The following is a 12,566-nucleotide window of genomic DNA, read 5'->3' on the forward strand; positions in this document are numbered from 1 at the left end:
AGAAAAAGAAAGAAAGAGAAAGAGAAGGAAGGAAAGGAAGAAAGAAAGAACAAGAGAGAGAAGAAGGAAGGAAAAAAGGATGGGAGGAAGGAAGGGAGAAAGAAAAAGGAAGGAAGGACAAGAAAGAGGAAGGAAGGATGGGGGAAAGAGAGAAGGAAGGAAGGAAAGGAAGAAAGAAAGAATGAGAGAAAAAGGAAGGAAGAAAGGAAGGATGGGAGAAAGAAAGTTAATATTTTCAAGTAAGCAGAAGAAAACAGAAGGAAGGCCAGAAAGAATGGCAGACAAATAGGACAGCTTTGAAAATTCCATACAAAATGTTCTATTTTTAAAAGAAAAGCCAGCTGTATCTAACAGAGATCTACAGTTTCAGTTACAATCTTCTGTTTCTGGATGTTTGTTAAGTTCAGAATAATAAACTTTAAAAAAAAGAAAGAAGAGCTGGCCCAAGCACAGAGACATTTCGGTGACTTACTCAGGCCACACAGGCTGGAGGGGTCAGAGGGGGACTTGAGCTCAAGTCTTCACCTCAAGGCTTCCTCACTATCCGCTACTTGGAGGCCGCTACCAATCAGACCTACCTGAAACTTCTCTTCTTGTGGCTAAGTACCCCCCATTCCTTCACCTAATCCTTATATAGTGTGAACATCAGGCCTTAGTCTCTACAGACTTAACTTCGGGTAATGATTTTTTCCACTTAGCAAGAGTCAGGGTTGTGCTGGTAAATGTTTAACAACCAGCTCTCTGAAAAGTCCACACTTTTATGTTTACTCTGTATTATTATTTTTCTCTATCACTTTCTTAAGTCTAGACCATCATAAAACAATAAATCAGGCTCTGATTTATATAACATTTGCTGATTTCTGAGTTAATTGTTCACACTGAAGATTTAACAATCAGCTCAGTTTGAGCAGTCTCCAGCACACCTTTGCTAGAGGCAATCTATTGCTGCACCTCTACACAAATACTTTCCGACTGAATAGGACCCAACCAAAATCTTTTGAGAACTCCAGGGCACCACCGTATCACAGCATGACCACTGTCCCTGTGGCGCAATGGGAAGAGGGCTGGATTTCAAGGCAGAGGACCCGGATTCAAATCCTCGCCCTGCCTTTTACTGTCTGCGTGACCTCTACACATTGCTCATCTGTAAGATGAGGAGAATGGAGGAGGTCCTCTTAGCTCTAGGCTATGATTCTGTGGACGTGTAAACAATGGAAGTCCTTCTTCATAGTATGACAGAAGGTCACCCGGTCATCTCTGGAGCTGGCACAGACCTTAGATGCCTCTAGCCCGACCCTCTCATTATACAGATGGAGAAACTGAGCCCCATGGGAGGTTGAGTGACTCAGAATGACAGTCTGTGTGTGTAATACTCTATGCCGTGACCAGCACAGACTACCCACGATGTCCATGGGTCCTCCATTCATCATTCAGCCACCCCATCCCCTTCCCCCCATCTCCCCAGTCCAAACCGCTACTCACTGTCTCCTGCTTCCCTGTGGGGTCTCAAGGCCATTTCCACCTTCTCATCTCTTTCTGCCCTCTTCCCTGGACTTTGCCCTTTGCTCTGGCCCATTATCACCAAGCTAACCCTCTGACTAACCCTTTCCCCAGGCCCAGCCCTCTTCACCCCTCCCCGAACCCCCAAGTTTGAGCCAGCAATTTATGCCGGGAATTCCCACTGCTATTCAGTGTGCTATGCATGTAAATATCTCATAAATGGCTTTTTACTATGAGGCATGTTTATACCTGAACAAATTATACTCTATTTTTGTTTGGAAAGGTGTAGGGCTCCACCTTCATTATAGCATGGGGCCCAGTAAGCTACATGCCCGAGCAAGTAAGAAAGCGCTCTTCGTATCCTGGCCTGAACCTGACTCACCAGGCTTAGAACAGATTCCTTCCACTCCAGCTGGGGTCAGGGTGGGAGTGGGGGTGAGGAGGGGAGGGGAGAGAAGAGGGAGCCAGCACGCACACCAGCCCATATGGAAATAAGGCTCTGCACTCCCCTCATCCCCAAGGCAAGGTCTGAATTCTCCGGGCCTCCAATGAGGCCTTCATTTCTCCCAAGGGACTGGTCAGGCAGCTGAACAGTGACCATGTTCCATGACAGGCCCAGAGATGGTGTCCCTGGTTCCATGCCCATCTTACTTTTTCCTGCTCGCTAAGACTCCTATTGAGTTATGAGGAGGCAGATTTCAGCTCAGCATAGTAAGGGACTTTCTAACAATCTGAGCTGTCCAGCAATGGTACAGGCTTCCCTCTCAGATAATGAGCTCCCCACCATTGAGGGTCCAAACACAGGAACGTTTGACCATCTGTCCAGAGGTTCTACAGAAGAGATAATAATAATAATAATAATAAACATAATAAACATCGTTTTATGCTGCATTATCTGGGGTAGGAAGATGGACTAAATAACCTCTAGGGTCCCTTCCAACCCCAAGATTCTCTGAGACAACGAGTTGCTCTAATGTAGGGTCTTCGATGTCCACAAGAGTCTAGGAAGTGTGGCCTTAAAAGTAGACAGAGTATGGATCACAGACACAGAACTGAAAGAGACCTCAGAAGCCATCTAGCCCAATACCATCATTTTACAGGGGAGGAAACTGAGACCCAAGGTGGTTAAGTGACTTGCCCAAGATCATACAGCATGAGGTATATTGGGCAAGCCCTCCTTTCTCCAAATCACCTCTTGGTATAATTCAGACTCAACGTGTTCAAAAGAGAATTCATTTTCTTCCTCCCTAAATATATCTTATCCACAAATTTTCCTCTTTCTGTTAAAGGTACTACTACCTTTCCCATTACGCAGGCCCACAACCTTGAAGCCATCTTTGATTGTTCCTTCTCCTTCTCCCACCTCGTTGCCAATTGGGTGTTGAGCTTTTTCAATTACAGCTGCTTACCACCTCTTGGGACCCTCCCTCACACTTTCACCACCTCTCCTCTCTCCTAGTCTATTTCAATAGCCTCCTAATTGGGTGCCTTCCTTCTATGTTCTGCCCTCTCCAGCCCATCTTTCACATGGATATCAAACTTAGGTTCCTGTAACACACCTAAGACCTCGCCATTTCCTTGTTCAAAAATCTTCAAAGGCTCCCTATTTTCTCTAGGATAAAATACAGTCTGTAAATGCCTCAGTCTGGCATTTAAAGTCCTCCACAGCCTGGCTCCTATCTACCTTTCCAGATATATTTAATAGAACCCTATCATATAGTCAAAATCCCATCTCCAGTCTCCATGCACACACAGGCTGCCACCACCACCTCTCATGCACATCTTAGAATCCCTAGCTCCTATCTTCTTCTTCTTCTTCCTCCTCCTCCTTTTAAAGGCCAGCTCTCCCTATCCTGAAAGTACAGTGGCCACTCACAGTCAGGATCTCACTATTAATCAGTATGGGAACTTTAACCTGCTCCATTTCCAATCTGGGACAGTTTGCCTTTCCTTAGGCAACCTGTTCACCCCTCCACCCATTGCCATATTGAGTCTGGACTTGGTAGGGACACCGTATTGACTTAGCCCACTGGAGCTCAGAACTCCTAAGCACAAGAGATCCATCAGCCTCAGTCTTCCTGGTGGCAGGGATTAAAGGTATAAGCCACCACACCTGGCTCCTAGCTCCTTTCAAGGTCCAGCTAAGGTATTACCTCCCGTAAGAAGACTTGCCTGATTCCTTCTAAATATTAGTGTTTTCTCTCTCTCCCAATTATCCCATATTTACTTAGCTCTATGCATAGTGTATATCATCCCCAACCTACCAATCAGTAGCAAGTAAGATCCTTTAAGGATGAGAATGATTTATTTTGTTTTGTTTTTGTAGCCCCAGGGCCCATGTGTTATAAATCATAAAAACTTAATAAGTGTTTATTGGAATGGTTTAGATGGTGGAAGATAGTCCACCATTAAAATTCTTTTTCCATTTGGAAAGCTTTTCCATGGCTCTCTATTGAAATGCAAATATTCTATGGGAGGGATAACACCCTAAGTATTAACCATAATTTAACACTCTATCTTGGAGCTCAGAATGAAGCCAGCATTTTGGGTGGGAGCAGCAATGAATGGGCCAAGATGTCAGAAGCAGGAAAGAATGACTAACGTGGAAGGAAGATGCTAGTTTTCCTGCCTTGATCATTCTATGATCAAGCCCAATACCACAGTACCCCAGTAGTCCTGAAATTTGTCCTACAAGCTCATAATCTATAGTCATGCTTGCTTGCCATTAGACAACTGGTTTACTCTATGGCTCAGACACAGAGTGGTCAGGAAGAAAGGGGATGAGAGTCTGAGTTGGTTCCCAGTCCAGACACCCTACATCTTGACATTCCTGCCTAGAAGAGAACCCTAGTCATCCAGAGGTCATTTAGGGAACTTGGATCTGGCCAGCTCCTTTTATGATCCTACCCATTTAAAGGGACATGGGTAGTAGGGGCAATGGGAAAGGGACCAAGCATCCAAGCTGCCATTTCATTAGCTCAATCATGCTACCCTTCCAAGGAAAAACCAACCCTACTATGAGCACTTTGTCTCACCTGCAGAAGTTAAGAGACCTCACTTACCATGACAGACTCATTCATGCTCTGCATGTGGAAGTCATCCATGCTGACCACAGTCCCACCAGCCACCACCTCACTGCCTCCTTGGCTAGACTGGGGGAGATCAAAGTATGTGCTGTCTGGCTCCCTGAGAAAAGATGAGGAAAGCCATTAGCCCTACTTGAACCGCTGGTCTAAATACCCTAACCTACCATTCCAAGGTTAGAGTTAACTGAGAATGGAAAGGAAATGGCATGTTTGGGGGAGGAGAGGAGGGTATAAATCGATCTTGTCACTGTGAAGGACCTGAGAGTATCCTGGCTTCAAACTTTTTCCCATTTACTTTTCTTCCTATGTACTTCTAGACCACCCCTCCCCACCCCTCCTCTCTTCTCCTCACCTTCTGGTCATCTCCTCAGCTCTCCTCTCCTTTCTTTTCTTCCCTCTCTTCTCTTCTTTTTTTATCCTCCTCTCCTCCTCCTCCTCCTCCTCCTCTCTCTCTCTCTCTCTCTCCCTCCCTCGCCCCCTTCCTTTCCTATCCTCTCCTTTCCTCTTGGGCTATCTACACCTCCTGGTTCTCTCCTCATTTCTCCTTTTGACCCTCTCTTCTCCTCTCCTCTTTCCAGTCCTCTCTCATCCTTTCTTCTCATCTCTTTTCCTCTCTCCCCACCACCTGATCCTCTTCTCTTCCCAAACTGAAGAATTTAAGTTTGTGACAGAGGTCATCTGGTACAACCTATATCTGAACAGGAATCCTCTCCCCAGACAAGTGGGTATTCCTCTTCCACTTGAAGACCTTGGGTATGGGGACCTCACTGTCACTCAAGGCATTCTCTTTGGGGACAATTCTAATTGGTAGGAAGTTTTTCCTTATCTGAAGCCAAATTTGGTGTCTCTGTAATTCCCATCCATTACTTCTAGTCCTGCCTGGTAGAACCAAGCAGAGCTAGGTTAATCCTTCTTCTACATGACTCTTCAAAGGCTCCCAGCAGTATTCCAAATGGCTTCTTGGTGCCCCACTCCTTCACCCCACTTTGTTCCCCAGTCATCAAGGTCTTTTCTACATCACCAAGGACGATCAGGAGGGCAATTAGTCTGCTCTGCAGACTACTAGGAAGTACCTACTTTTATATGATACATCCTAAGGAAAGGCCCTGGCATGGGTGCTCCATTTAGCTGCAGCTCCTGCCCACATGTGCCCATCTACCTATAACTGGACACCAGACCTGATGAGATGGTTGAGCCTAGTATGAGCTGAGGAAACAGCTCCCTACTCTTCTACTTCATCTCCCAAGGGTACAGACTAGGAAGGAAACTCACAGAGTACTCCAGAGGTGTTCAAACGTGGTTCCTTCATCTGCTGAGGAAGACTGGGACATCTTCATGGAGGGAGAATCCAGCCAAGGGTAAAACACTCTGGGAAGAGAGAGCACACCCTTGTGAATAAGAAGCCACTTTCCAGCTTCTCCAATTCTTTTCAAATGCATCTGTTTCTAGCCACCACCCACCCCATCCAAAGCCAGCATCTTCACTTTTCATGGGATCACAGATTTAAGAGACTATGAGTCCAACAACCCCATTTTACAGATGAGGAGACTGAGAAGGCTTACATAGCTAGTAAGTGGCTGAGATGGGATAGGAACCACCTCAGGGGTGGGGAACCTGTAGCCTCGAGGCCACATGTGGTCTTTTAGGTCACTGAGTGCAGCCTTTTGACTTGAGTCCAAACTTCACAGAAGGGCTGATGGAAGATAGGATTAATATTCTCCTCATTCTAGGTACTGCTACTCCACCCAACTAGCTATGGCTTGGGTGGGAGATATATAGGTTCTTTGTCTAGATTGCCCAAGGCTGGGGGGTGGCTCTGACCAAGAGTGACGTGGAGTCACTCTTAGCCCCTCACTGGAGTGAGCTCACTTTTCTTCGTAAAGTCCACCTCTCATTAACTCTTAACCAATCAGAGTTGATTGTCTCCCTTTGGAACACTTGTCTTCCAAGGACATAGAAGCCATGAGCCTGCTGCCATGTTTGTCTTTGGTCTAAGAGAAAGATGGCCATCTTGTCATTATTAATAAAATGATTAAATTACCCAGAAATTATACCTCTTGAATTTTTTAAATGCCACAACATTTATAGGAAATTCTTTTTACCCCCCTAAAAGTCAACTGAAGTCTGACTGATATTAATGGGAAACACACCAGTGGGAGCTTGTCAATGAGAGTACCAGAAACCCAGCCCCTCAGGGTTACCTCCTTCTTGGGCCCCTGCAAATCAATTCAAGTATGATTGAAGACGTAGTTCTAGAGAGGGTAGGACATAAACAAACAGATAATATAGGCAAATTAATGGAGAAAGGAGCCCAAAGAGAAATAACTACTGGGGACATTAAGAAGGGTCTCATCAGGGGGTGATGCTTGAGCTGAGCCTTGAAATAAGTCAGGTATTACAAGAAGCAGAGTGGAGGAGGGAGAGCATTCCAAGTATGGAGGACAGCCCACACAAAGGCAGGAAATGTCTTGTCCCAGAAATAACAAATAGGCTTGTTTGGCTAGAATGTAGGGTGCACAAGGGGAAGGGCAGGTAGATTAGAGTCAGATTGTGAAATGTAGGCACAGAAAGGGTCAAGGAACCTTCCACACTGGCATTTGGCCCTCCTCTTTGCATCACCTCAACTCAAAGCTGTATATTTCTTATGTGTTCTTAACCAGTCAATACCTAGAATAAGCTCATAGGTCTAGAACTTGAATTTGAAGGGACCCCCCCCACCACCATCCAGTTCAATCTCGTCATTTTACAGATGAGGAAACTGAGGCCACAGTGACATACAGGGTGGTAAACTTAGAGGTCAAGTCTTAGACTGCCCAAAGACCCACCCACCTCCTTCCTGGGATATGTGGTCTCGGAAACAGATGCCAGTGAACTTACTCATTAAGATGAGATGTGGCCACTTTCTGTGCTTATTACCAAGACTTTAATCAAATCACAAACTGATCTGGCCACCTGGGCCCCTAGAGGTCCTCAGTGTATGAAAGTCAAACTGAGCAGAGCCCCAGCCCTGCCCCACCTACATGCCACACGGCCATGCCAAGCCGGGCAAGCCCAAACCTGCCCAGTGTGGGTCACAGCAGGAATACACAATCTGCCTCATTCTGACTTTCTACATGTAGGGCTGCACGGAGCCTCCAAGGCAGGCACTGAAGGGGCGCACTCCCCCCTGGACCCGGCCCACCCTGGAGAACCCTGGCTACTGGAGATGGCACACAAGACAAGAACTAGGCTGGGAATTAAACAGAAAGAGACACAGGATTGGGCAGGAAGGTAGTGAGACAATGCTTCATGCCTAGAAACCCTTCTGGAAGTGGCCCCTTTATTCACTTATTTGTGCAGTAATTATTTACAATGCCCGCCTTGGAGCCAGGACAACACCTGGATTCAGAGTTGCTCCAGACACATATTAGTTGTGCGGCCCTTGGCAGGTCACTTCTAAGGACTTTATGCAACTCTCTAGAAGGTGCCAATCTGTACTGATGGAGAGAGTTTCCTCGCCTGAGAGTTCTCTATGCCAGCAAAACCATAGGTCTAATTCCTCTCCTTATCTATATAGTATTCTGGGTACTGATGAAAACATAGAACAGTAAAGGTTACGGACCCTGCTTTCCAAGATATTAGATTCTACTTGGGTTGAGATAAGACAGGCAAGGTAGTAAGTATAGTGGAAAGAACATTAGTCCCTGGGATGAAATCCTGGCTCTGATATTTATAAACTGTGGCATGATGGGTAAACCACCCAACATCTCTGATAAGTATCTGTAAAATGAGGTGGTTGCACCAGGTCAGGGGCTCTAAATCTGGAGTCCGTGACCTTGTTCAAAAATATTTTGACAACAGTATTTCAATTTAATTAGTTTCTTTTGTAATTCAATGTATTTTATTTGATGTATTTAAGAACATGATTCTGGAAAAAAAAAAAAAAGAGAGAAGATGACTCTGTGAAGGAACTGGCTAAACCAACTACCCAAGGAGTCCAGGGCACAAACAAGGTGAAGATTCCCTGCACTAGATAATGTCCCTGGAGACTCGATATCCTATAATCCGGATATAAACAAATCAAACAGATAAGCAGCAGGGCACAAGGTTTGTTAAGCTTTCGGCCCTACTGCCCAAACTCCCCCAGCTCAAGCCCCTACAAAGCAAACTGTCCAGCAGGTCTCCCCTATGTTCTGGCTCACTCATCACCCAATGACCTGTTTGCCTACTTCCCTGTGATCCAAGCCACTAGATAAAATGAGCAGTGTGCTGGTTCTGAAACCTAGAGAACCTGGTTCGAATCCCAGCTCCGTCACTGATTAACTGTGTGATTTTGGCCAAGCCACCCAAGTCAGTGGGCCTAGTTTCCTCAATTGTAAAGTGAGCAGTTAGTCAAGACTAGGTAAAGAGGCCATTCGCCGCCTCATTTCTTATTAAGCCTTCATCAATGAACGGGCCTTGCCTCAGTCAAATTGAGACCTGTTAAAGACCTTAGCTTGAAAAAGCCAAGGCTCTCTACTGCATCTTGGGCCATCTCCAGTCATCCTGATCCATATCTTGCCACAGGACCCAGATGGCTCCAGAGGAGAAAGTGAAGCTGGTGACTTTGCACAGCCCTGCGTCACTTAAATCCAATTCACTTGCATGTCATGGCATGACCTTCCTGATGTCATGGTCCTCTTTGAGAATCAAGGACAAACAACAAAAACAGTTGGTCGAGATGGCTTCTAAGGTCCCTTGTAGTTCTAAATCTCTGATCCTAATATACAATAATAATAATAGCTCACATTCCTAGAGTGCTTTAAAGTTTTTGAAATCCTTTACAGCCATTACTGGGTAGCTAGGTAGTGCAGTAAATAAAGCATGTGGCCTGGAGTCAGGAAGACCCAAGTTTAAACCTGGCCTCAGACACTTAGTAGCTGTGTGACCCTGGGCAAGTAATTTAACCTCGTTTGCTTCAGTCTCCTCATCTGTAAAATGAGCTGGAGAAGGAAACGGCCAAACCCCTCCAGTGTCTTTGTCAAGAAAACCCTACATATGGTCACAAAGAGTCGACATAGCAATAGCCATTATCATCTCATTGTTCCTCCCAACCCTGCAGGCGTGCTAGCATCATCACCATCATCATCACCACCACCATCATCATCATCATCATTATCACCATCACCATCACCATCATCATCCTCACCATCACCATCATCATTACCAACACCACCACCACCATCATCTTCACCGTCATCATCATCATCACCACCATCATCATCACCACCATCACCGCCACCATCATCATCATCATCACCATCATCATCATCACCATCATCATCCCCACTTTTTAGATAAACTATAGAAGGTCAAAGTGCATCGAGTCACCCTGTGAGTAAGTATCTGAGGCAGGATGTGAACTCCACTCTTGAAGCTCACTGCCCTACCCACTGTTCCATCCTCTCTCTGGTTAACTATGGACCGAGCTCTACAGCACTAAGTGAGTTCAATGAGAGTCCAGAGAAGGCTGGAGAATTTGAAATACGTTTTACTGAGATATTCTTGTTATTCAGTCTTTTCAGTCATGTCTGATTTGGGGTTTTCTTGGCAAAGATACTGGAGTGGTTTCCATTTCCTTCTCCAGCTCATTTTACGGATGAGGAAACTGAGACAAACAGGGTTAAGTGACTTGCCCAGGGTCACACAGCTAGTACATGTCTGAGGTCAGATTTGGACTCAGGAAGATGAGGTTTCCTGACTTCAGGCTGGGCACTCTATCATATGCACCACCTAACTGCCTTTTTACTGAATTAGAAACACTTAAAGGATGGGTAGAATTTTGGTAGGAAATGGAGTGAGGAGGGACCTTTCCAAGAGGGTTCATAGGATTTAAGGCTTGCTATAGACCCTGCAAGAAAGGTAAGGACTTTAACATGCAGAGCAACAGAACTGGGAGGGTGTTTAGAACATAGGCTATCATAGCTGGGAGGGCCCTTAGAACACAGAATATCAGAGGTAGGAGGGGTCTTAGAACAAAGAATGTCAGAGCTGGGAGTGGCCCTAGAACCCAGAATGTCAGGGCTAGAAGGGCCCTTAGAACAAGGAATGTCAGAGCTGGGAAGGTCCTTAGAACAGAGAATGTCAGAGCTGGGAGGGCCCTTAGAATAAAGAAAGTCAGAGCTGGGAGGGGACTTAGAACAAAGAATATCAGAACTGAGAGGGCCCTAGAACAGGGAAGATTAGAGCTGAAAGGGCTGGGACCTTAGAGATGATCTAGTCTAAACCGCTCATTTTCCAGATAACTACCCTGCAGCCAAAAGGGGTGAAATACCTTGCCCAACAGTCACACAAGTAGTAACTACAAAAGCCAGGATTTGAACCCAAGTCCTTGGACTTCACATTCCATGCTCTTTTCACCCGAATTGACTCTGGGAGAAGGAAACAGAATGAGTAAAGGTTCAAAGATAGGAATGAAGCCTCCTCACAGAGAGTATAGTTTAAGGCCTCCTGCCAGAACCAGACAGGTCAGGACCCTCCGATTTGACAAAAGAGGAAACTAATGCCCAGGCAGAAGAAAGGACTGGCTAAGGTCATAACATAAGTTAGTGGTCAAGTCAGGATTTGACCCCAGGACTCCAGACTCCCAGCCCAAAGCTGTTTCCACTATCACACATTTCCCAGGCATGAAATCCTGGACAGCCCCACAAAGGGCACAAGGTCTGGGACTTTATACCATCTAAATGTCCAAATATGTGACCAGTTTCCCAAAGCCTAGACACTAATATTATGTAAAATAACAACGATGATCATTTTTCTTGATATCTTTTTGTTTTTGTATATTACCCCACCGCATTTCCAATGCCCACCTGGAACCACAGCCCCCTACAGAACACAGATCAACAGCTAAGCAAAAACAACACCTACAATGAACGTAACGCCCCCAACCCCATAGTTCCCTGCCTTTCCAGGGACAGAAGGAAGATGTGTTTCACTATCTGCCTCCAGGACCAAGATTGGTTATTACCATTTCCCTGAATGTGGTTTCATAGCATCGTGGAATTGGGAGACACTTCCAAAGCCATCTCATCAAAGTCACACCTGGATCTGCTCCATCTCCCCACCCCCCACCAGTGAGCTCCCAGCCTTTACTTGAAGGCCTCCATTGAGGGGGATTCCACTCACTGCCTCCCCAGACATCACATTCCACTGAAAGATAGCTCTAATTGTTAGGAAGTTTTTCATTACATCAAGTCTAAACCTGCCTCTCAGTAAGCTTTAGCAATAACTCTCAGCTCTACTGTCTGGGGCCAGGCAGAATAAACCAAAGCCCTCAACCATAAGACCTCATTTTACAGCTAGGAGAACTGAGGCCAGGAGAGGTGGAACTACAGTGGCCCCCTCTTAGCATTCATTCATCTACATCATCGAAGGCAGTGGGTATATTTGTTCTTCCAGATCAGTTTACTCCACTCTGCATCAGTTCATAGAAATCTTTCCTTGTTTTTCTTCTCATTTTTGTCATTCACACTTACTGTGTGATCCGTGGGTAAGTCACTTTACCCTATTTGCCTCAGTTTCCTCATCCAGAAAAATGAGCTGCAGAAGGACATGCCAAACCACTCCAAGAAAATCCCAAATGGGGTCACAAAGAGTCGGACACGACCGAAAAATGACAGAACCACAAACAGCAGTACTATGGCCTCCCAGCCAAGAAGTTCTTCCTCTGACACATATGGTATGACCCTGGGCAAGTCTTTAAGCTCTCAGTGATCTAGGCCACCCTCTAAGGCTATAAGTGATAGAGATAGTGCTGATCAGCATCTAGATGGTAAGCTCCTTGAGGGCAGGGACTATCTTTTGTCTCTTTTTGTATCCTCAGAGCTTAGCACAGTGTAATGCACGCTTAATAAATGTTTATTGATTGATCTATTGATAGAAGAGGGAGGTTTTTCACCTGGGAGTTAGATATACAAAAGAAAGAAAGAAAGAAAGAAAGAAAGAAAGAAAGAAAGAAAGAAA

General features: G+C 45.5%; 1 protein-coding gene across 4 annotated transcripts in view; it reads right to left on the bottom strand.

Moving 5' to 3' along the window:
- Positions 1–12,566, bottom strand: part of LOC114029523 (tumor protein p73) — a 208,105-nt gene that overhangs the window by 142,554 nt on the left and 52,985 nt on the right. For 3 of the 4 annotated variants that reach the window (XM_027843999.1, XM_027843998.1, XM_027844000.1), the window contains exons 2-3: positions 5,859–5,954; positions 4,563–4,686 (exon numbers count right to left, since the gene is read on the bottom strand). In XM_027843999.1, coding sequence (XP_027699800.1) covers positions 4,563–4,686; positions 5,859–5,923 — 189 coding nt within the window. In that variant the 5' untranslated portion in view covers positions 5,924–5,954. Of the gene's footprint in view, positions 1–1,482; positions 1,550–4,562; positions 4,687–5,858; positions 5,955–12,566 lie in introns of those variants that run through there. The other variant, XM_027844001.1, reaches the window with a different exon arrangement.

Source organism: Vombatus ursinus, unplaced genomic scaffold (assembly GCF_900497805.2).
Source record: "Vombatus ursinus unplaced genomic scaffold, bare-nosed wombat genome assembly UNPS02014932.1, whole genome shotgun sequence".
Classification (NCBI taxonomy): domain Eukaryota; kingdom Metazoa; phylum Chordata; class Mammalia; order Diprotodontia; family Vombatidae; genus Vombatus; species Vombatus ursinus.